This window comes from Amblyomma mixtum, chromosome 6, assembly GCF_055824585.1.
Source record: "Amblyomma mixtum isolate Tamu chromosome 6, ASM5582458v1, whole genome shotgun sequence".
In the NCBI taxonomy this organism is placed as follows: Eukaryota; Metazoa; Arthropoda; class Arachnida; order Ixodida; family Ixodidae; genus Amblyomma; species Amblyomma mixtum.
The window spans coordinates 45,983,388-46,009,647 of record NC_143017.1 but is presented as its reverse complement, the minus strand read 5'-3'; the positions used below and the strand labels follow the sequence as shown (position 1 = coordinate 46,009,647).

General features: G+C 49.1%; 1 protein-coding gene across 1 annotated transcript; it reads left to right on the top strand.

Moving 5' to 3' along the window:
* Window positions 1-1,693: 1,693 nt before the first annotated feature.
* LOC149338962 (uncharacterized) lies at window positions 1,694-2,955 on the top strand. Its single transcript, XM_089550839.1, has one exon. The coding sequence runs from the start codon at window positions 2,104-2,106 to the stop codon at window positions 2,953-2,955; it is 852 nt and encodes a 283-aa protein (XP_089406965.1). The 5' UTR covers window positions 1,694-2,103.
* Window positions 2,956-26,260: the final 23,305 nt, after the last annotated feature.

Below are 26,260 nucleotides of genomic sequence, written 5' to 3'. Positions count from 1 at the left end.
GAACTGTGTACGTTGCAACTGGTCGCCACCAACGATACGGAACCCCTGGCAGCGCCACCGCTCGTATGCCGGACCAACGAGGCTGCATCGGCGTCACCATCGTCACCGACAGCATCATACACGTGATCTATAAAAGCGCGACACCCACCTTCGGCACACTGTGGGCTCTGCGGCTGTGCCACTGCACGGGCCGCTAATCCGCTTACCTTCGCTATGCAGGTCCTTCCTCAAGTCGTCACTTTTGCTCTCCTGCCGATATTGACGATCGGGACACCCGGCTACGCAGCTGACAACCGGACACCATATCAACAAGATGAATTGTGTACGTTGCAACTGGTCGCCACCAACAATACGGAACCCCTGGCAGCGCCACCGCTCGTATGCCGGACCAACGAGGCTGCATCGGCGTCACCATCGTCACCGACAGCATCATACACGTGATCTATAAAAGCGCGACACCCACCTTCGGCACACTGTGGGCTCTGCGGCTGTGCCACTGCACGGGCCGCTAATCCGCTTACCTTCGCTATGCAGGTCCTTGCTCAAGTCGTCACTTTTGCTCTCCTGCCGATATTGACGATCGGGACACCCGGCTACGCAGCTGACAACCGGACACCATATCAACAAGATGAATTGTGTACGTTGCAACTGGTCGCCACCAACGATACGGAACCCCTGGCAGCGCCACCGCTCGTATGCCGGACCAACGAGGCTGCATCGGCGTCACCATCGTCACCGACAGCATCATACACGTGATCTATAAAAGCGCGACACCCACCTTCGGCACACTGTGGGCTCTGCGGCTGTGCCACTGCACGGGCCGCTAATCCGCTTACCTTCGCTATGCAGGTCCTTCCTCAAGTCGTCACTTTTGCTCTCCTGCCGATATTGACGACCGGGACACCCGGCTACGCAGCTGACAACCGGACACCATATCAACAAGATGAACTGTGTACGTTGCAACTGGTCGCCACCAACGATACGGAACCCCTGGCAGCGCCACCGCTCGTATGCCGGACCAACGAGGCTGCATCGGCGTCACCATCGTCACCGACAGCATCATACACGTGATCTATAAAAGCGCGACACCCACCTTCGGCACACTGTGGGCTCTGCGGCTGTGCCACTGCACGGGCCGCTAATCCGCTTACCTTCGCTATGCAGGTCCTTCCTCAAGTCGTCACTTTTGCTCTCCTGCCGATATTGACGACCGGGACACCCGGCTACGCAGCTGACAACCGGACACCATATCAACAAGATGAACTGTGTACGTTGCAACTGGTCGCCACCAACGATACGGAACCCCTGGCAGCGCCACCGCTCGTATGCCGGACCAACGAGGCTGCATCGGCGTCACCATCGTCACCGACAGCATCATACACGTGATCTATAAAAGCGCGACACCCACCTTCGGCACACTGTGGGCTCTGCGGCTGTGCCACTGCACGGGCCGCTAATCCGCTTACCTTCGCTATGCAGGTCCTTGCTCAAGTCGTCACTTTTGCTCTCCTGCCGATATTGACGATCGGGACACCCGGCTACGCAGCTGACAACCGGACACCATATCAACAAGATGAATTGTGTACGTTGCAACTGGTCGCCACCAACAATACGGAACCCCTGGCAGCGCCACCGCTCGTATGCCGGACCAACGAGGCTGCATCGGCGTCACCATCGTCACCGACAGCATCATACACGTGATCTATAAAAGCGCGACACCCACCTTCGGCACACTGTGGGCTCTGCGGCTGTGCCACTGCACGGGCCGCTAATCCGCTTACCTTCGCTATGCAGGTCCTTGCTCAAGTCGTCACTTTTGCTCTCCTGCCGATATTGACGATCGGGACACCCGGCTACGCAGCTGACAACCGGACACCATATCAACAAGATGAATTGTGTACGTTGCAACTGGTCGCCACCAACGATACGGAACCCCTGGCAGCGCCACCGCTCGTATGCCGGACCAACGAGGCTGCATCGGCGTCACCATCGTCACCGACAGCATCATACACGTGATCTATAAAAGCGCGACACCCACCTTCGGCACACTGTGGGCTCTGCGGCCGTGCCACTGCACGGGCCGCTAATCTGCTTACCTTCGCTATGCAGGTGGGTGATTACCTTTTCGCTAAGAAAACTAGCAACTATTGCCTGGTACAGCTGCCGAGCTCGCAGTGTTGCCTTGAACTTGCTGTTGAATGTGTAGATGTCGTTCGCGCTCTACTACTACTGTCGGGCGACGTTGAAACGAATCCGGGACCACTTAATCTTGATGATATTATGACTGAATTACAAAAGCTGTCCTCCAGACAGTTACAACTTATCACTGAAGTGCAGGGCCTTAAAAGTCAACTGGTAGCAACTGATAAATCAATATCTGCCCTAAGCAAACGGATTGCTGACCTCGAAACCCAATGCGAGTGCCTTACCACCCTTCGAGCCGATGTGGAAACACTTCAAGCAAACGCTGATAGAACGACAGAGCAGCTTTTTGATTTGAACACGCGTCTGGACGATCTCGAGAACCGCTCGAAAAGAGACAACCTGGTATTCTACGGCCTTCCGGTCCCAAATGAAAAAGAGTCTTATGACCAATCAGAAAAAACAATCATTCGACACTGCCTTGACACCCTTAACCTGGTGATAGAACCTATAGAAATAGAGCGCGCACACCGCCTCGGCCGCCACAGCAATGACCGCAAAAGGCCAATAATAGTGAAGCTGTCATCATTCAAAACAAAAGAGATCATACTCTCGAAAGGCACTCAGCTTAAAGACACTGGTTTCAGCATTGGCGAAGATTTTTCTCTACCCGTTCGAAACGCACGAAAACACCTTGTGGCCTTTGCTAGGACCAAGTCTGCACCCTTTTCCCTCCGTTACAAAACGCTGCACATGGGGCCGAAACGGTATATCTTTGACCAAGCTACGCAGTCAGTCAAAGAAATCCCATAGGAATCTTTTCGCTGTCGGAAATCGCGCAAGCAGCTGCCGACTAACTGTCGAGTTAATCTTTCCTTTTCTATAATCTACACCAATGCGCGCAGTTTCCTTCCAAAGCGCGAGGCCTTGTCTACTCTCCTTTTATCTTCTGGCAGCAACATATTAATCCTAACGGAAACGTGGCTATCAAGCGACGTCAGTGATAATGAAGTTTTAGACGACACCGAATTTTACCGTTTATCGTAAAGATCGTCAGGGCAAACGCGGAGGAGGTGTTCTTATTGCTATTAACAACCAAATTTCGTGTTCCCTTGTTAACATAACTTCAGATCTAGAAATATTATGGATAAAATGCAGCGCTTCACCGGAAACCGTTCTGCTTGGCGTGTGCTACAGGGCCCCTAACACCAACCCGTTATTCGCTCCTAAACTAAACGATTCTTTAGATCAAATTACAAAGAAATACCCCACTGCACAAGTTGTTCTCTTTGGAGACTAACTTCCCGAGTATAGATTGGCAAAATGTAGGCCCACTAACAGCAGGTAACTCTGAAGCTAGAGATTTTGTAAATGTTTGTTTAAATTTTAACTTGAGGCAAATGGTGCTTGAACCGACTCGCGTTACGCACGAATCTTCAAATATCCTAGATTTAATACTCACCAACGACCCTGAAAGCTTGTCATCAATCACATACCTGCGCGAAGTCAGTGATCATAAGGTTATTCATGCCACGTTCAAGTTTTCCCCCACCTCCCGCCAAACGTTCACGAAAACCATCCGCTTATACGATAAAGGAAACTACGAAGCAATCAATAGCGAACTAGAAGCTTTTCTGCCTTGTTTTCAATCAGTATTTCATCACCGGACTCTAATTGATAACTGGTCAGTTTTCAAAAACAAGATAAACGAACTATCACACAAATTCATTCCCTGTATCAGCTTTCGTGCAAACCGCCAAAAACCATGGTTCTCACACGATCTTAAAAGATTAGAAAGAAAAAAAAAAACGACTTTATAATACTGCGAAATGTAATCGAAGTGCCGATGCATGGGAACGCTACTATACAGCTGAAGAAACATATTATGCTGCACTTCGATCCGCCAAACGTGCCTTTTTTGAAAAATATCTGCCAAAAATCCTAACCAATAGCCCCAAGAGGTTTTGGGAAATAATAAACCCCCAAGCAACATGCAACACACCCATTACAAACGCCGCGGGTGAGGAAGCCACTGATGATGAAGGTGCTGAAATATTTAACCGTGCTTTTGCGACCGTCTTCACAGACGAAACAAACTCATCACTACCCACTCCGCCTACTGTAACACTACCAACAATGCCACCCCTTGACATCACAGTGCAAGGCATAACTAACTATATTGACAGAATAAAACTTTCATCAGCTGCTGGAGTGGACGAAATCAACTCCAAAATACTGAAAAACACCAAACACATTTCAGCCATATACCTTTCATTATTGTATTCGCAATCGCTTTCAGCAGGAATGCTACCGGATGACTGGAAGGTTGGGAGGGTCATTCCGGTCCACAAATCAGGTCTAAAGGACTCTCCACTGAATTACCGCCCCATCTTCTTAACCAGTGTGCCTTGCAAAATCATGGAACATGTCATCTATTCCCATGTCATAAACTTCCTAGATTCTAACAACTTTTTTCATCCAGCTCAGCACGGGTTTCGTAGGGGACTCTCCTGCGAGACCGAATTGGCAATCTTCACTTTCGATCTGCAGGCTAACCTCGACCGTAACCTACAGACCGATGCATTATTTTTAGATTTCGCGAAGGCTTTTGACAAGGTACCACACCAACGCCTATTACTTAAACTATCCTTTTTAAATTTGCACCCTAATATTCTAGACTGGATTAAAGAATTCCTAGCTAACCGTTCTCAGTTTGTTTGTATTAACAATCATAACTCAAGCACTCTCCCTATAACATCCGGCGTTCCGCAGGGATCTGTTCTCGGCCCGCTTTTATTCTTAATATATATTAACGATCTGGCGCCACAAGTATCGTGTAACATTCGCATATTCGCCGACGACTGTGTAATTTATCGTACCATTACTAACATTTCTGATCAAATGGCTCTTCAAAATGACCTCAACCGCGTCCATGAATGGTGTGACCTCTTGCTAATGACACTAAACGCTAAAAAATGCAAACTTGTATCATTTCACCGTGTGCACCATGCGCGTAAATGCCGCTTCAATTTGTTGCTCGAACCGCTGGGAGAGGTGGTCGATGAGGTGATTGAATTTTGCCTCTAGACGCGCGTCCATCTCAGCGAGTTTAGCATCCAGGCGGGCCTCGAGGGATGTCAGGGTAACGGGTGGGGGCTCTGTTGTTCGTTTTTTCTTGGGTGGGGGTGAGGGTGGGGATTGGGAGACGGACTCTTCCATGTTTTCTGTTGTTGTTTGAGGTAGTGGAGTGTGCTGGGCGGGAGGGACAGTACGACGCCCGCCTCCAAACAATAGAGCAGGCCCTTCCCTCGCTACACCTCAATCCGCCGCATCAATCCAGCCCACCTACCCCACAGAACTCCCCAACCAACCCACTTGCCCTCACCCCACCAAAGCTCCAGTATGGCGGGGCTCCCTCCTAATTCCTTATCAATTCTTCAGTGGAACTGCCGCCGCTTCCGGGGCAAGCGCGCACCCCTCCAACTCCTCCTCCCCACACTTCCCACGCCCCACATCCTTCTCCTTCAGGACACACATAGCCCTGCCACACTTCCTAGCTACACATCTGTTCACTCGGACGCCACGAATACACCCAGGGCGTCCACACTCATACATCGCTTCATTACACACCAAACCCATTACATCACCTCCGAGACGCCCTGCGTAATTACAGAAATCATACAAGATACACACTCACTACCATCGATGTTTGTCGCCAATATATACCACCCACCATCTCACCCGATGGCTTCATTGGAAACGCTACTGCGAGATCTCCACCGTCTTGCAGGCAAGCATCCATTGATTATCGGAGGAGACTTCAACAGTCAGCATACTGACTGGGGCTACCGCACCACCACTGGACGAGGCCGGCGTCTCTGGTCCTTGGTACAAGAGCTCCGCCTCACAATACACAACAACTTTAACACCCCCACGAGGATTGGTAACAGTGTCAGCGCGGACACCAGCCCGGATTTGACACTGAGCCGCAACCTTGTTGGTATTACGTGGGCCACAACGCGTCATACATTAGGAAGCGATCATTACATCCTCTCCGTTACAGTACCGTACAAGCAAAGACAGGCCCGTCACCTAACACACAAAATCACCAACTGGGATGCTGTACGCTCCGCACGGGCGGCCCTCCCTGACGCTTCCATTATAGACATCGACCAGTGGGTGGCATCACTCATGAACGATGTCTCCACACACACGCGAACCCTTGTCACAACATCAGATACGCCCACCCTCGACACTCACCTGGCCCACCTTTGGGAGGCTCACCATAGCATCCTAGAGCGCTGGAAAGGGCAAAAGCTCAATCGGACCCTTAAAAAGCGGCTGGCCGCGCTGCAAACACAAATTACTGAGCACGCTGAGGAGCTCTGCCGATCAAACTGGGGTCAGATTTGCGACAGTTTGGCTGGCAATCTGTCCTCCAAACGTAGCTGGCAACTCCTCCGTCACCTAATTGACCCCACGCAATCCAAAACAGCCACACAACACCACGTCACACGCCTTATAAGCAAGACCGGCCTTTCTCCTGACGCACTCATTAATATACTTAGAAACACACATACAACTCCCGGTACCTCAAACCCCCTGCCCCCCTATACAGGCGCCCCGAATGGCAACCTCGACGCAGAGATCACGGAGACAGAAGTCAGAGCGGCCCTCCTGACTCTCCGTTCTAACTCCACCCCAGGAGCTGACCGGATCTCTAATGCCATGCTCCGCAATTTGGACGATCAATCGATCGCCCAGCTCACGGAGTACTTCAACAAATGCTGGCAGGAGGGCACTCTTCCCCAATCATGGCGTCACGCCAAAATCATATTCATACCAAAGCCCCACAAACCACTTACACCCTCAAATCTCCGTCCCATTTCACTAACCTCATGCCTAGGCAAGCTTTTCGAACACGTCGCACTCGCTCGACTCACCCAACACATGGCGGAGCAAGACCTCTACCCGCACAGCATGGTGGGCTTCCGTCCCCATCTGTCAGCACAGGACGCCATGCTCCAACTCACGCAGGACATTTTCGACCCCCTCATTCCGGGTCACACAAAAGCTGTCTTAGCCTTGGATCTCTCCAAGGCCTTTGATCGCCTGGACCATCAAGCGATCATGGCGGCTCTCTCCCCCTTGAACATAGGTGAACGTATGTACACCTATATTCAAACATTCCTTACTAACCGCACGGCCGAAATTCACTTCGGTCCCCACATCTCCCCCCCATACACCCTTAGTGGGGTCGGAACCCCCCAGGGGTCCGTCCTCTCCCCTTTCCTCTTCAATGTCACTCTCATTCCCCTTGCCCACAAGCTACAAACCATCCCTCACCTTCGGCATACACTCTATGCCGATGATATCACGCTATGGACCACCCATGGCAGTGATGGAGACATAGAGAACACCCTACAGTCCGCGGCTATCCTCACCCAAACGCATGCGCGGAGTATCGGACTCTCCTGCTCACCGGAGAAGTCGGAGCTCCTCATAATCCGCCCCACAACACGAAACTGTCCCACAGCCCCCATCACCGTGACACTGGAAAACCGGCCCATCCCGGAGGTAAACACTCTCAGGGTACTTGGCCTCCACATCCAGAACAACGGGAAAAACACACTCACCATACGGAAACTCAAGCAGACAACTGTGTCGATATCACACCTAATCCGCCGCGTTTCTGCACACCACCGGGGCATGAAGGAGCATGACCTATGTCGTCTCATTCATGCCTTCGTCCTCAGCCGCTTTATCTTCACGCTCCCCTACCTGAAACTCCAGGCTAGGGAAATCTCCACCCTGGATGCCATGATTCGAACAGCATTTAAGACAGCATTACACCTACCCCAAAATACCTCAACCGAAAAACTCTTTCAACTAGGCCTGCACAATACGATAGGGGAGCTTATTGAGGCCCACCGACCGACACAATACATACGTCTCGCGAGAACCACCACCGGGAGACACATCCTACACACCCTCGGTATACGCCTACCAGTTACCGATCCCACACAGCTCCAGGTCCCCCGCCTCATTCACCGCGATTTATTTATTAAACGTCCTCCCAAAAACATGCATCCCACCTACCACGAACCCCGCCGCAGAGCTCGCGCACGGGCACTCCACAAATACTATGGCACGGAACCGTATGCCGTTTGGGTGGATGCCGCATGCACGGGCGAGGACGCGGTTGTCGCCATCACGAACCCCTCCCTCCAACCCATTGCCACACTTCACATAACCCCTACTGCCACTTCGGAGGAGGCCGAAGAGGCCGCCATTGCCCTGGCCATCACCCGCACGGAGGCGCGATATATACTGTCGGATTCCAAAACTGCCATACTAAATTTTGCTCGCGGGAGAGTTCACGTCCCTGCATTTCGCATACTGGACTCCCTCGCCGCGCACCCGCCCCGCCATGTGGAGCTGATATGGGTGCCTGCCCACTCCGGGAATCCCGGAAACGAGGCCGCCAACGCTTTAGCCCGAGCTTCTCTCAACCGGGCACCGGCGGCCTCCGACCTGGGGTTCTCGCGGGAGCGCATGCACTCATTCAGTGAAATGACGCAGGCCTACAAAGCCGAGCGTCGGCTCTACCCCCCACCTCATCCTTCCCTCGACAATTACCATCAGACACTTTGGAGGCGGCTCCAAACACGCACTTTGCCCTCCCCTTATATACGCTCGCGATATCACCCAGTCCACATGAACCCTTCCCGTACCCTCTGCCACCACCCCAAAGCCACCCTCGACCATATTCTTTTCCTCTGCCCGGCGTATCCTCCCCCGCGGGGCCTGGAGCACCTTACCTCATGGGAGGCTTGGGAGACCCTACTGCGCTCCGAGGACCCCGCCAAGCAAGCCATCGCCACCGGCCGGGCTGCCAGCGTCATGAGCCTCCGGGACATGAACGTTTGAGTGCAGTGGGGCCGTGCGGGGGCCCAAGGACCGACGTGTCCAAAACTCCCTTGTTACAAATAAAGTTTTCATCATCATCATTTCACCGTCAACGCAACCCACTTATTTTCTCCTATACAGCTGCCAACTCATCTATAGAAATCGTCCAATCGTTCAAGTACCTCGGTGTAACACTCTGTAGCGATCTTTCTTGGCGAACACACATTACCACAATCATATCATCTGGTAACAGATCTCTAGGATTCCTAAAACGTCATCTTCGTCATGCACCGCAACACGTGAAACTTCTAGCTTATAAAACCCTTATCAGACCTAAACTCGAATACGCCAGTCCCATCTGGAATCCACACCAAATATACCTAACAAATGCACTCGAATCAGTTCAAAACCGCGCCATTCGCTTCGTTCATTCTGCATATTCATATACGATCAGCGTTTCATTTCTAAAGAATAATTACGGTCTCGAAAGCCTTGAATCTCGCCGTCGCGTCGCCTGCATGTGTTTGCTCCACAAATTTTTCCATAGCACTCTGAATCAATCACCTTACATTTCTCACCGCACTGCACACCCGTCTCAGATCGCCCGGCCTCTATCGCGCACTGCAACTTTTTCAGGTTCCTTTCTTCCCCGCACCATTGTTGACTGGAATGCCCTCCCCGCCGATGTAGCCGCCATCACGTGCCCATCTTCATTCTTATCCGCTGTAACCACTTGTATCGTACTGCAATGACATGTATTTATTATTGTTGAATATATTAACCCACCCCTTATGTAATACCCCCTGAAGGGGGTCTTTAAGGTGAATAAAGTGAAGTGAAGTGAAGTGAAGTGTACACCTCAATCGTGCTTTAAGCTAAGTGGCGGTAGTGACAGGTGAGAGCTGCATGCCTTGGCATTGACAAGGCTGTGCCAGAAACGTGGCGCTGAAGCCATGAAGCCGTCGGAGTTCGTTGTGTTCATTGGCGTTGGCATTCACAACGTTTTACACTCCGATCAATTTAAGGAAAGGAAGTGCGCATAATGGCTGCCTGGTTCAGTGGACGCCTGAATCGTGCTTATAGGTACGTGGGTTATATAGAGAGAAGTGGGCTGCAGACATTGACAAGGTTGTGCCAGAAACACGGCGCTGAAGCCATAGGCACTCGGCGTTCATTGTGTTCACTGGCGTTGGCGTCGTCAACATTTTACACTCCGATAATTTTGATGGTTTGGTTTATGGGGCTTAACGTCCCAAAGCGACTAAGGCTATGAGAGACGCCGTAGTGTGGGGGCCCCGGAAATTTCGACCACCTGGGGTTCTCTAACGTGCACTGACATCGCACAGTACACGGGCCTCTAGAATTTCTCCTCCAAAGAAATTCAACTGCCGCAGTCGGAATCGAACCCGCGTCTTTCGGGTCAGCAGCCGAGCACCATAACCACTGAACCACCGCGGCGGCCTCGATAATTTTGAGGAAAGGAAGGCGAGCACTCGAGGCGAGGCACTCCAGCTGTGCGTAGTGACGTCACTTGTTCCTCGCGCATGCGTAGTATAGTCGTGCAAGAGAGCACGCGAAATGGCGATACTGCGGGCAATGTAGCTCGCGCTACAAAAATGCGCATAAGGAGCGCTTCCAGTGACCTGTAGAGTGCCCCAGGGCAATGTACTGGGGCCACTTTTGTGTCTGATTTACGGAAATGATTTAGTTGATGCTGTGCGCGAAGATGTCAACATTAGGTTGTTTGCAGATGATTGTGTTCTTTTTAGAGAAATATTGGCAGAGGATACACATATTGCTTTGCGTCGCGCCGCCGCTATCGATCTAGCCGCGACGATTACACAACACCCTTGTTTGTACTATTGGATAGTGGTCACGTTTGGGCATGTTCCTTAATGCTTACAAAACAGAGTTTCTAAGAGTAACTAGGAGGAAATGTCCTAGTACGTTTACAAATTTTCTACACTACGTACTATCGCGCTCAATATGAGTTGCAACTCGCGGTCATCGACCGGGGCTCGTTCCGTGGTGTGCCTCCTCCAAACAGTCGCTCGGAATTCTGGGAGAAACTGCTGTTCCAGGAAACAACAGAACCCCCGCCCAGGAAAAAGTTTCTCCCAGAATTCCGAGCGACTGTTTGGAGGAGGCGCACCACGGAACGAGCCCCGGTCAATGACCGCGCGTTGCAACTCATATTGAGCGCGATAGTACCTATTTCTGAAGTAACCAAACGGAAATATTTAGGTGTCGCGTTTACAAATAAGCTCAACTGGTCCGATCACAAAGCTTATAATTCAAATTATGCCCTAAGTAAGTTCTGGTTTATTAAGAGGAAATAAAAAATTGCTCTATAAATACCAACTTTCTCGAATACAAGACATATACAGGATCGAAACAGGAATACGCGGCAGTCGTGTGGGAACCTGACTTAAAAAAAAGATATAGAGCAACTAAAAAGTTCAGAGGAAAGCTGTCAGATTTATTTTAAAAATATGGGGCAAGATTTTCAGACATCACTGATGAAACTTAACAATATCCCCACAATAGGCATACGCAGACAGAATAGCAGATTTTCATTCTTACGTGACTGTGTGACTGTGACATTGAAAGTAGTTCTCCCTAAACATGTGATGCCCCTCAATTCCAGTACTGCACCATATAGTCATAAATGACCTTTAACACCTATTTTTGCTTCTACAGAATAATTAAAAAAAAGTGTTTTCTCCTGCACCGTGGCTGATTGGAATTCACGATCACCTGCGGTTTCCGAGTCAACAAATTTTGTGGCTGAAGTAGAGCGTCTATTCTTTGTTGGTTAGAATTTGATCCTCTTTTATGCAGTGCTTTGCGTACTTTGCTTTGTTGCGCATTTTGCTCTTTTGTTAACACTACTTATCTAGTGATGTCCTTTAAGTCGTTCTTCTACTGTCCGGCCTGATAGGGCCAAAAAAATGACCTGCAGGATATTTGTAAAGAAAGTAAAAAATAACCAAACGAATGAATAAATCGTCACCTGACGCGAAATTTAGTTTAAAGGTCACCATGCATTAGTTTGTCGGGTCATTAAATGGCTATACTTCTTTTGCCTGAAAGAGTAATAATGTGTCCTCGCCAACGCGAAAATGCCTCTTCGTCATGAGAGAGCCGATGGAAATACCGCTTTCGTTGTTGTGAGACATGGCACGGTGTAGCCGGCGTATGGGACATGGTGTGGGCTGTGGGACGTGCGTAGGAAAATGTACTTGGCTTGATTGGGCTTGGAGGAGTTCCCGTGACAGTACTGGCTTGCAGATCACGAAACTGCGGCTGCATAACTGCAGTAACGCCACGGTACAACACGTGTATTCCCAGAAGCCGCCTCACGGTAGCGCATCAAGGTCATAACCATCCCAAATAAGTTGGTGTAGGAGCGGGAACTGGCAGAGATATCGCAATAAAAGCGTAAATTGCTGGGCTAGTTGGTTCATATTGCACAGAAGGTAGAACCAGCGAAATCAGACGCAGGACCAGAAGCATCTTTTGTGTGTGCTGCCTATTTCTTGTCCTTTGTCTCTTTTCACTGGTTCTACCTTCTGTGCACCGCAACAAAAATGGCGGACGAATTAGCGTGGTTCGGTCAAATCCCGATTGCGTGATACAACACTTCGATTTCAAAATTGGTGTCTGTTCTAGGCTCGGTTTTCAAGGTCAAGCAGACTTCAGACAAAGAACTCCTAAAGCAGTACTTCGGCCCCTACAGAGTTCTCCGTCAGCTAAGCGACGTAAACTGTGAAGTTCTTCTGGACGGGGTTTCCCGGACAACTCACCGTCAGCAGAGATCTGAGATCGTCCTTTTCGTGCGCATGAAGCCCTGCTCTTCGTGAAACACTGGCTAAGCGCCGCGCGTTACTCAGTTCTGCTTTCTTTTTCTTCTCCCTATGTTTTTATTAAAACATCGGACTGATGCTCTTTCCGAGAGGGAGTGTAATGCCCCGTCTACAACAATAGGCACTCGGCGGCTGTTCGGAACGCAGCTCGTGCGCCACGCTGTTCGCTTCTGAAGAAGAAACTTACGTTCCGCTCCGGCCGCCCCTCAGTGCTGTTGCAGCTTCTCAGAGCTTCTAGGTGTTGGCGCTTCTCGGCCGTATATGCGCGAGTTACCAACACCAACTGCTACGTGACAATATATAGCCTTAGATATTCGATTTCTATGCTCAGCGTTTTCACTGCAAAGACGAACGCGGGTGCATGAAGGTTATATATTGTTGTATCTTCTTTTTATGTTCTGAATTAAAAATGAACACAATGCAACTGCTCATAGGCCGGTTAAGGTACTCTTACGCGTTCAGATAACGTCTGGCTAAAATGAACGAAGCATCGTTTTCTAATACTTTTCCTTTCTAAAACAACACCGCCTCGTTTCTAATATTACACTAGTTCCGTGCCGCTGGTCGCCTAGTGCACTTTAAAGCTTAGATTTATATCCACTTTACCTCGACCAATGTTTTCAAGCATGTTGCCTGCAGTAACTTTTCGAGCGGTCTGAACAAGCTCGATATTTTTGCTGACAGCGCTGTGCCAGTAACATCTTTCTTCGGCTTCCATCCGTGAGGAGGTTTTTTTTACCTTGGTTCATGGTCGTTGTCCGGTTCCTCACCGTTTCTTCCTCGTAAGTCAGTGCTTGCGTATTATATGTGCTGCAATTCAAGGACACTCATTTCTCTGTCTTCGTACTTTACCAGGCTGTTTACCAGTCGCTGTTCCACGTTCGCTAATTCTTTGGGGTAAATGAATTGAAGGGTTTGTAGGTGGCAAAAAAAAATATATACACTGCCTTCTGCGCTTTCTTCGACACTTCGACACTATCGCTCTTCTGGCGTTTTTCTCCCATGCTGGACAAAAATTTGTGAAGGCAGCCTGCGTGGTGAAATGCGTATGAAGCCAATCCTCTGTGCTGAGGAATTTAGGGTGTTAGAAGGCTGAAATAAATATTTGCCTCAATTTTTTAACACATCGCTCTCTGACGTTCCTCGATGCGCATCTGTCGGCTCTTTTTAATCCCTGTACAAATTTTGCTGTAAACACAAGTTCTGTTTTTCTTGAGTGAAATCACCGATCTGTTGTCATGAACGCACGCTACACATGGACGGACGTGGACGATGTTCATAATCAGACTCGCTACTTGAGCCGCAAGCCTTGCACGCGTATTATACCCCCCGACACGCCTTGTGCAGCCATCTCTTCCTCTCGCCGAAAGTCAGAAAACGTACTCATGGAAGCACAATGTATGCTGTTCGGATTAGCCTACTGAAAATTTGTACATAGCTGACGGACGCCGGTGACGTGACTTTTTGAACTGCGAATCTTCGAACCTGTGGTCACAGGTGGTATGGCAGTTGGTAGAAATATTAGTGCTGGGCGCGGCAATAACTTCTTTGCCGCAAGTCCTAGCGAAACCTTTAGAGTTCTCTTTTATATTTGGGAATGCAGCCAGGCTCGTGAGATAACCAAGGACGACCTAAGTGCTCAGAGCATGCAGATAGTTTCGCATTCGTAAGTTCCTGGCATGAAGAGCTGTGGTAGATTGGGATTACTTGCCCCTTTGCCCTACACCATAGCGAAAAGGGTAGCGCGAACAGCCGAAAGGAACAATTCCATGGAGTTGCAGTTCGTGTTTATTTCAACTGCATGTGAAGTTTTCAAAAAAGTGGCGGAGAAGTGCCTTCAACCAGTGCGTTCCTTCAGCTACCAGCTTCAACTGGACAATTACTACTACCAACCTCTTGTTGTTTGCAGTCATTTAGCGAGAACACACGGGTCCGGGGAAGTCATGAATAACAAATAATTTGAGCGCAGCGCACGCGAACCAGCCCTGAGAGAAAAGAAGCGCGTCCCTTTCATTGAATCACTGGTCGCCGGTTCCCGAGGGCCCTCGTTGGGTAAACGAAAGACGGGGGCGTGCCCGGGTCGAATCAAGAGTACTCGCCCGTGGGACGGCACAGCACTCCGTGGAAGCGCCGACTGATGCGTGCAATGCCATGGGCTACTGAGGCAAGACGCGGGACGCCTGCTTTTGTGGCAGCACAGCGCTTCGTTGCTGCCAAGGAACTTGCAATAACCGTCAGAACTTGGCATTGGAAGGTTGCCGTTTTAACGAAAACAAAAAGCGCAGTCGCTCAAGATTCGCCTTGAGAGTATACGCGATAGCGCCTTCAACACCTATTCTTTTTTTCACTTCTTTATTCGTCTTCTTTCTCACGTAAACTTTTCACGCATGTCGCCACGAGCTGCTCCTACTGACGGCGCCCCCTAGTGACACTCACTCGGGAAGAAAACTTTACACCCCTCCCCTGGCTCCCCCGGCGGCCGCCACGAGAAGTTAACACTTTTCGAATTCAAAATTACCGATTACAATTATCGATCAAGAATAAGCAATCGCTAATAACCGTTTACCAATTCACAACCACTTTAATGATCATGATCGTGGATTACAATAATAATTACCGATCACATTACATATTACCAATTAACATTAACAATCACTATCTAGGTTATACTCGCGACCTACAACATTACTGCATACTCATGCACACATCCCAAACACACGTTACTAAGTCACACACCACAACGCGTTGACTAGGCGTCTCTCTAACACGCTGAAGCCAACGACCCTTCGGTCCTTACAATTTAAAAAAAGGACCCTTATGCCCTAAGCGTTGCATGCCCGCCTGGCACACGAAGGAACTGAGGTCGAACCCCCCCTCCCCCCCAATGGCGGCTAAGTTACTTTAATTAATTACTTTTATGTTGTCAAATACCTCGATTAGAGGTACACCTCGCCCGTTTTGCCTTCATTTCGACCCTCTCCAATTCGTCAGCTTCATTTGAAACTTATGGAATTTTTTCCAACTGACGCAGGACGCAGACGATGCCTCCTTGTTTTCAGCACAACGATCTCTTTACGCCATTGTGTAATAAGCGCTACAGCATGCTTTTTTATTAAGTTGAAGGAAATTAGCGAGTCAGTATGAGGGCACTTGAGGGCTATGCGTACAATGTTGGAAGGTTACCGAATCGATCTATGAAGACAATGTTTCCGCTCTAGACGCTTCACTACTGCCTAAAGGTATCTGCACCATCAACTGCGTACATTTTATTTGTACACTTGTGCACACTTTGTTTGGAAGCACATCGCTTTGGAGGAGGCTGGTGTTTCAGTTGCTACGCCATCATCGCCGATGTCACATGCGCACTTGCGACTTTATTAGGTTCCGCGATTGCAAATGGGAGCATATGTATGCGATATGTGAAGCGGAAAAAGTGCCCGTTCTCATTATTTCAGAATTGGAAGTAATGCGCCGCTAGCGATTTGTGGTGAGGTGTCATGGAAGCCGTCATTATTTGACCCAGATAGCTCGCTGGGAACACAGTGGCCGCGCAAGAACACTGTAGGTGAGCAGAAAATTAAACACAGGAATCTGGAGCCTGATGTTGGCCAGTCGCAATGCGCCTTTTTTACGCGCTGAGTGACACCCATCCGAGGATCGCAAAAGCACGCGGGCGCAGGAAAGTGTCTCACTTATTGCACTTATTGTAGGAACTACTACTGCTGCGGAGATGCTTGGCCGCCTAGAGGCCTTACGCTTCAAACAAACGCGCTTAATTGCATGCACGGCGTTTTTAAACCCAACTATTTTATTAGCTGGCAACAAGACCATTTGTTGGCTAAATTCAAGGTATTTGTAATCCCCCTTTGCATCGTTCGCGACAGTGGCGTAACATACGCAGAGGATATCATATCTATATCGTTTTGGAACAGCTAAACGTCCATTAAGCTTCGTCGCCAAGGAATGGTCGAAAAATGGAGATGGTGTCGCTTGAGCCCAGCGGCTTCATCTGAGAGCACTTCCTAATTGGCACTTATCAGGGAAGCAGGGGAGAAGTCACGCACTAGAAGGATCTTCCTCAGGAGCGCAGTTCTGACCTCAGCGTAACGTGCGCTGCACGCATCCTTCCGCCACGGCAGCGAGGAAAGGCGGAGAACAAACCTGATTGTCTCTAGTCGCCCGAAAAGGGAAAAAGACAAATTCCACCGCGCAATGCAGTCCCCTTAGGCGAATTCTTTCGTTCTTGGAACGGCAAAGCAAAATTTGCAAAAAAAATCTTCACGAAACAAGCGCTCATTGATTGATTCAACTTCCACTACCAGATGAGGTGACGGCGTGCTGTATAGTCGGTTGTTTTGTTCGCTGCAATACAGTGTGTTTTTTTCTCCAGTGGCATACTGTGCATGCATGAAAAGACACAAGAAAACAATATAGCTACATCTGCATCTGCTCTCTGGATTACAAACACATGGTCTTCGCAGTTGGATGTGACGCTGAGCGCCGATGCTTAGGCGAGGAGCTAACGAGGTGGGGGTGAGAGGCTTATGCACGCTGTGGTCGTGCTTTGGTAGTGATATAAAGAAGGTTAAATGTGTAGTTCATTTTTTCGTCCGAGAACTCTCACGTAATTTCTCTGAGGCAAAAGTCAGCTGTATCAGTGGACGTGTTTTTGGTATCATACTCCTGCCTTTGTTTTAAATTCAATATCGCGGCGGCAATTTGAATGTTCAGCATGTTCCATCAATTTCTCATGGCCATCCGGCCGGAGCAGCTTCATGACTACGGTATTCAGCTGCTGAAGCCAAGGTCGTTGAACCTAATCTCACTCTTGGTAGCTTTCTGTCGTGGTAGTTTTCTATATGACTTGAGAAAGAGAGAGAAAACTTTTATTTGAATTGAGGAAGGTTGCTCGAGCAAATTGGGTGGCACCCCTAGTCCAAGGCGCCACTGGCTTTAGCTGACTGACGGACTTGCTGAACCAACTTAAGTTGCTGATCCAGGGTCTCGCTGGTCAGGGCCACCTCTCACTGCTCATATGTCGGGTTGGATAGAGTTAAGTGTTTTGGTTTCGTTGTGCATTCCCACGATATGTGGTAGAGCGTAGGGCAAGCTCCACACCAATGGCATGTATTCTGATATTGAGTGGGGCTAATCTTGTGTAGGATGAACAAGTTAGGGAATGTGTTGGTCTGAATTTTCCTCCAGTCTATGGCTGCGGAGGAGTCTAGTTTTATGTGAGGGGGTGGGTATTTTCTGCGCTCCAGCCGAATATGTTCTAATCTGTCACCATAGGTGCTAGGCATGGGCGTGGGGTAGGGATGAGGATCCGCCCGGTGGGCTAAATCTCGGGCTAGATCGTTGGCTACCTCATTTCCAGCTAGTCCTTCGTGACCAGGTGTCCATGTTAGTCTGTGTGTTTGGCTGAGATTGCCAAGTAGCTGTGTTGCTCTTGAGGGAAGCCTGCCATTAAGAAAGTCTCGGCAGGCTTGTTGGGAGTCTGTTATAACGTGGGAGGACTCTCCTCTTTGGTATTTATGTTTGATAGCGATAGCTGTTGCCAGAGCATCTGCAGAGGAGGGGTTTTCTGCATAGATAGAAGCTTGGAGAGCCGGTTTTAGTTGGTGCTGAATCGCAGCGACTGAGAACTTTCCCGGCGTGGGGTAGGCCCCAATGTCTACGTAAACGGCTTTACGGTCGCTTTCTAGGTGTTTGTGAAGTGCCTTTGCTCTCGCTTGTCGTCTACTGCTCATAATTGACTGAGTCCCACACTTGCTCCTTCACCAGATAATCAATCACACTGAGACAGCGGCGTAACTCTTAGGTATAAAGCTTTTACAAAGGAGAACTGCGCAACAGCGGCGGCACAAAGGCAAGAAAAGCGCTGACTAACAATTGTGTTTATTCAAAGATGGAAAGCTAGATATATAGAGTGTGAATGTCAACAAACAGATATTATAAATGGATTTGAAAACTCAGCCCCCTCCCCAAAAAAATGCTATACTATGTCAAGTGGGTGGCAAGATATCCTATTTGCTTTTCATCTAATGTGCAGAAAAATCTGTTTTTAATATTGGCTTAATTGTTGGCTTTCACTGTATATATCTAACTTTCCGTCCCTCAATAAACTCAGTTGTCAGTCAGCGCTTGTCTTGTCGATGTTCCACACCTGTTGTGCTGTTCCTCTACAATGAATGCGTACCCCCCCCCCCCCCCCCCCCCCCCCCCCCCCCCAGAACTGCAGCTTTACTAAAGCTTTTACAACCATAAACAAACCAACCATAAAATTGCAAACGAATGCTTCAGAAGGCATTCCCTTTTTTACTAATAGCCGTCTTAGTGGTGTGAAAGCGCGACCTAATTCTGGGCGCTAGCTGCAGAGGCTTCCAAATACCACCGTATCTTCAAGTAAAAGGATATAATGAAGACAGTTTATGTTTTATCAGCGCGAACGAAAATCGCATGAAATGCTTCCAAGAAGACAGGCGGAAGCACAGGGACAGAAAGAGAGCGCGGTGTCTAGTGAGTTTATGCAATTCCGGGTCGGCAAATTAATGAGGATGCGCTTCCTGGATGCGGTAAACGCCCTCCTGCCAACCACACGCAGCGATCATATGCAAACACGGGAAACTCAAGCCAGCGCGCAAGGTTGCCTTGCGCGCTGGCTTGAGCTGCCTTCCAGTTCTACCTTCTCTTGCAGGGCAAAATATCGCAGCTTTTGTTTACGCACATCCACAAGGCACGGTTCTCGTAGGGCAAAATATCGCAGCTTCTATTTACGTAAATCCTCAAGGCACCTTCTTTGTATGCACACAACCGCCTCTCGCAACATTATGGCCATAATTTCGTTCACTTGCACCAAGGTAAATCGTGCGTGGAGGCGTTCTCTTTCATATTCAAAGCAAACCGCCTGCTTACGACGTTGCGCTGGCGGCGACAATGCCACATCAATAGTTAAGGCAGTAAGGTTTTCTCCTCTCTCTCTTATTCCCTCGGGGAGGTCGAGCGTCCCGGTGTCCCAGGTATACCCAAGCGTAATTACGCCCCCAAGCATCCGTGATCCGATTATGCACGAGATGAAGGGATTACAAACCAGGGCGCGCGGAAGGTAAAGCAGATATTCTGATTTGCATATAAGACGTTACTCGACATTTGCGTACGGTAACCTGTCACAGGAAACGGCTAATTGCCGTAACATGAGCGAAGTGCTAAGCACTACGTCCTCGCTGATAATTAAGGCTGACGGTGGTTATAAAAGATAATAAACTAGCAACGCAAAAGACGAGGACGAGTGAATGAACGTCAGACACTTCTTTTTTTCAGTGGGCCCACTAGAATACTTTTTTTATTACTCGCCCGTTTGGCTGTTCTGTTAATTTCCATGAAAAGTTTATATTCTACCGCCCTCCTATCGCTGTAAAAGCGTTTGGCCAGGAGAAATAAAGACGTGTGCCAATGGTGTGAGGGATAAATCCGGCACAATGTGTAAGATTTGCGGCCTCATTATTGTGCTAAAAGAATGGTTAAAAGAAGAAAATGCCTAACCAAAGGGACATGACAGTCGTTCGACACATCTCTTTTTTATATTCCAGTCATCATCACAGGACCTCAATTCTCTTTTCAAAGTTTGTGTGTCGTGAATGTGCTGTCTGGCATCTGCTCTATGCTTCCTAAAAATTTAAGCAACTGAAATTGAGACCCCAAAACTCCTCCCAGGGACAGCAACTGCCACTAGGAATATTCGGTTGACGTGAGAGAAGCATGGCCGCTTACACACTGTTGCAACGTGGGTTTCAGTACGTTGGTTACATATTTTAACGAGCAACGCGAATTTTTCTCCTGAAATCATGCTTTGAGAAAACCCCATCCCTACTCCCGATGAAGATTTCCAGACTTATACAAATATCGCTCATATTCTCGGACAGCGAAGCTGAGCACCCTTCCAGCGGCACATTCGCGTTCGACGTTACCTCCGATGTCTAAACCGATTAACACAACAAGGCTGTAACCTTCATAGGGCAGCACTGGCGCCGTTTTGGGTTATTATGAGCGCTCTTCACAAAGCAGAGAAACATGCATGGTACGAGCGACCAATGCACAACAACTCGTGCACAAAAAAAGGTGCGAGGGTGCGTGTATGTACTTGCATCTACCGACTATTAAGAGCACCGCTTTGGGAACATGTACAGCCTTTGTCAAAAGTAACCAGGCTGCATGGTTTGCTTCTAGCTCGTACAGTGGAGCCCTTACAGTTTCCCTGAAGCTGAAATGGTCGTTAAAGTGAAGGACTGGGGGTCTTCTTACCTTCCAACACCTTTTTATCTCTAGACAAGCCACAAAGGCTCCACTCTGTCTTATCTACGGCTCTGTCTTATTTACTGAAATTATCTTCATAATCTTCCCTCAAAGCATTGCTTTTCCTCGCCCTTTTTACATTTCATTCGTTTCTGATCACATGTTTAATCTTTGTCTACCAGCTCAAATGTATCAGATCCTTTTATTCCGAGAGCTAGCACTCACTAGAACCTTCTTCCTTCCTCTATCGCAACCATCTGCGAAGTTAAAAACTTCGACACTGCTCTGTTATCTGCCATTTTATGAAATTATTATTATTTCTACTGTGCATAATTATTTTTCTGATTCACCACTCCTTACTGCAATGCCTGCGGGCCAGGAAAAAATCTGAAATAAGTAAATACACTGGGATGTCGCTGCGCCTAAAGCTTTCTAGTGGCGGGCGTCCACAGCGTGTCAGCACTTCAAAAAAAACAATGTGTAGCAGAAAATGTATGTCGGATGTGCCTTTGAGACCTCTGCGATAGCAAAATATGGAAGACTAGCGACCTCTGTATAGAGGGAAAACAATAGCAGAAAAAGTTATTTATCACATCCACTAAACTAGCGCATGTGCATGAAGGAGTTCATGTTCCGAATTCTAGTGTGATAACTCCTAGCTGTAATAAAACTCAGTTGATTGGCTCTCTGACAGAACTGGCGCTTAGGTGGCGGAGCAAATGCTAAGCATGTTTGCTATCGATTCTCTGTAAGCAACGGATCCAATGGGCTGAAGTCATGATTTGGTACAAGTCAAGAAAGGAAGCCACATCCGAAAGGTTTTTGCTTCTCGATTGCAGCTTTCTTCAGATTAAAGTTATCACCCGCTGCATGTTCAGTCTGTGTTTAATAAAAATAATTTGAAATTGGATTGATGTTACGAAAGAGAAAAGACAGAAAGAAATATAGTAGCCCCAAGTCCTTGTTATCAACTATGTGTAGAGTGCGCCGATTTCCAGTTCTACCCGGATTCCGTGACGGCTGATGTCCGCTTGTTTGAGCCCCTGTTGGCTCGGGCCTACTTGGATGAAAGTCTTATCGTCGGCATAATACTATTTACTAACTATTTACCACAATCACGCGAAGTGGACGCCCCTCATAGCAACAAAAGTGGCAGCACCTGCTTCAAGTTCACCGTCATCCCGCAAGGAATACTTCAGAACAGAAAAGATTGGGCTGGCCAAGCACTACCTTTCTTTCCCGGCAGCAGATGCGAGCCGACCGCACTGTGGAGAGAAATTCAATAATCCGGTGTCCTCCCTGTTTTGTCCTTTTGTATCCTTGTGCCGCCGTCCCGAATGTCCTCGCTGTTTACGAGCGCTTCTCTGCCTCGCTTAACCCAATCTGAGCAACCCGGGAAAAACAAGTGCAGACCGGGTCATGTTTCCTTTACGAGCACGCAGGATGTGCCCCGCCTTTTGTGGCTGTGCTCGCTAACAGCTCGGTCAACAGGAAAACGCAACACCTAGCGAGCGAATTTCAGTAACCGGCAGTAAGATAGCAAAAGCTGTCGGCAAGCCACACCGCAGGAAGCCGTGAAAGCAAAAGGCCGGAGTAGAGGTTAAGGCAAATAACAAACGAAGAGGAAACAGCAAAGGTACGTGTTATGAGCAGAGAACTTTGTCGTCGCCGAAACAGCGTCGACAGCTGTTGCAGTGGCTAAGTGGTAAACTTTGCCAATTCCTTTAGCGCCACGGTCTTGTTTCATTTTGGCTTGCTTTTACAAAATATCCCCAAAAGTCTAATCGTTTTTTGGTCTTTGAGGAAAGGAAACGATGCAGTATCTCTCTCAAATCTCGGCGGAGACCTGACCCACAGGCTAAGGGAAGGGATAAAGAATGGAGTGAAAGACGGAGGGAAGAAATAAATGCTGTAGTGGAGGGCTCCGGAAAAATTTCGATCACATGGAGATCCTATAAGTGCACTGACATCGCACAGCACACGGGCGCCTTTAGCGTTCGGTCCGGACCCCATGGGATGGTACACGGCCGCCGTCGTCCACGAGGGCAAACCAGTAGACGTCCTTACTTTCAAGGCCCGGTCAGCCATTCACGCAGAAGAGGTTGCCATCGCCCTGGGAGCCTCCGACTCCTCCTCCAAATACATAATCGCCGACAGCTTGTGCAGCCAAGACTCGCCGGCTTAAGTCTAACCTTACACACGCAACGCGCGCAAACAGGGCATATGCTTCATCACACTCCATTCTACAGCCGCCTCCGCCAGTTCTCCCTCTCTGGAATTGTTTGCATCTAGGCGACAACAAACCAGCTGATCTACGTCGGCCATAATCTACCCTCGCGGCGGCGTCGTTTCGTGAAGGATTTACAGAACAAGACGCCCATCTGCCGCATGGCTGCATTGTTTGATACGTTGATGCAAGCATCCAGGCCAGTGAAACCACTATTGCAATTTACTGCCCTTGCAAGCCTGCCCTGAACAAAACGTCCAGGTTTCGCTTCCCAGAGCGTCCTTCCTCCTGCCGTTCAAGAGGCACTTTGCTCTGCGGCTGCCATTCCCCGGCTACCTACGGCTCGCATTGTCATCCGCACCGACGCCCTTCACGTCATACGCCTACTACGACGCGTCAGTCGCACCACAGACATTTGCCAGGACATCTTTCGTCTTGCGGCACGCATCCCGCAGCCAATCCGAATTGAGTGGGCCTCACGAGGCCTCCTGAGCTCGCAAAGCCGTGCAGATTCTGCGATCCGCCTTGTGACCCCAACCCCTTCTTCGCCTCGAGTCCTCACTCTGGATGACACCACCCTCCTTTTAACAAAAAAGGAACACCTCCGGCGCTGCACACGTGCTATAATCCCTCCGTGTACGAAAACCCTCCCCCATGGTCTTAGTGGTGCAGAGGACGTTGCGATTGGGAGGATCCGGGTCGGGGTTGCCCTAACTCCAGCCGTTACACCAAAGTGGCCGCAATTCGAAGGTTTACATCCCCACCCCGGGTGTCCAGTCTGCAAGAACCGAAATCTTGAGGCTGACATTCACCACCTGCTGTGGGCTTGCCCGGCGCTGAAGCCGGCAAGAATTGGGTACCTGGCGGCAGCGGGTCTTTCGCCCGCCAATAGTGCTTTATACACAGCTTGGACACAAGGACCTCATCGTCGTTCACTGCTCGATTTCATTAGATCAGCAACCTTTTCTCATTTATTCAGGCATCCTCATCTATCATTACATGCGATTTTATGCCCTCAGGCAATCAACAACGCTTTAAAAAAACTATGCATTGGGAAGAATCTCTCCACAAGCAGCATGTATTCTGCAAAATTATCAGCCCGCACGGCGCATTCACCTAATCTGGACACGTGTTCATGCCTCGCTTGTTGGTAATGAGGCGGCTCATAACCTAGCTCGAGAACTGTCTCGCAGAGCTGGGTCGTGCAGCCCGCCCACCGTATACTTCGGCAAGGAGAGGTTGTTTTCTTGCAGAGAACCTCTGCAGCACTACAGGCTTGCAAGACTCAGATTCCCTCCAGCAAATAACGCATTCTCCAATAGACAGCCTGAAGCCTGGCGTAATATTTCCAAAACGTGCCCAAATCCCCAAATGTGTTGCTTATATTCGGAAGCACTGTACTAAGACAAATGCAAAAATTTTGATAGACAAGCTGCTCTAAATCATATGATCTGGAACTGCCCGCAGTCCCTACCCGTGAGTCACTTTGTTGTCGACACTAATTATTGGGAGGTGGATATGCTCAGCCCCGACCCAGGGACACAGATCATGCTACTTCAGCTGGCTAAAGACGCCGCCGCTGCCCAAGGGATAGCGGCCGTCGTTTAAGCGGGGGGCGACGTCCGATCGCTCCCATGTGTCTGGTGATAATAAAGTTTCACCATTACCACAGCGAAATCTCTTCTCCTGGAGGTACAACTTCTGATTTCGTTGTGGATAAGACAACGACACCTTCAATGCCTTGTAAGGTGAAACCGAACTTAACTGCGTGTTGGTATTTGGTATACCGTATACCTGCGTGTTTGTATAACGCAAGCTGAGCGCTTAAACCGGCCCACCACACGGACTCCATTGCCCTTGCTCTACACCTTACAACACCCTGGTGGCCCTCATGAAGCAGTTTTAACATTCTGCTTCTAAGGCAGTGTGGCACAACAATGCGAGTGTCGTGCATGAGGACGCCTTCACATACGCTCAAAACGGCGCGATCCTGCCAATAGGCCTCAAAACGGCCGATAACGAAGGTAGACTAGGCCACCCCTCACATACATAGCGACAGAACGTACGACAAGTCTCGTCCTTCGCCTGTTCTTCGGCTACTAGCCCACGTGCTGCGACTCGCTCAACTCAGATAACATGCCGGCAACGTAACAGTTCACTTCATCGCCCGAAAGAAAGTTCTTCGTCTTTTGGCCTGGCACTGGCGCTCTGGAGAGTGCATCAGCTATTTCGAGATTTTTTTCCCGGGACATACTGCACCTCAAAGCTGAACCGTATTAGCCGCATTCTGAACCTTTGAATGCGAGGCGGAACCAGCTCAAGTGGCGTCTTTCCTAGCAAAGTAACCAATGGTTTGTGGTCTGTTTCTACAGTAATGTGCAGGCCACGCACATATCTTTCGAGACGTTCCGCAGCCCATGGTATAGCTAATGTCTCCTTTTCGATGTGAGCATAGCGCATCTCAGTTGGCGTCAAAGACCTTCGGAGAAAAACAACTGGCCACTTTTCTTTATCCGGTTGTACTTGCAGTAAAACTGCTCCTAGGCCGTACGAAGAAGCATCTGCAGAAATAATCGTTGGACGTTGTGCGTCAAACTTAGCCATGCACCTATCTGGGCAGATAGCACTCTTCACGCTATCAAAAGCCATCTGCTGAGGCGCTGCCCAGACCCACTCAGTGTCCTTTTGCAGCCGTTCACGCAAAAGCGTCGTTTGTTCAGCCTAGTCTGGAATGAATAGTGAACAATGATTAGCAAGACCTAAAAATCTGCGTATTTCTGGAACGTTCGATGGCGGCTTTAAATCTGCATTTGCGAGAACCTTC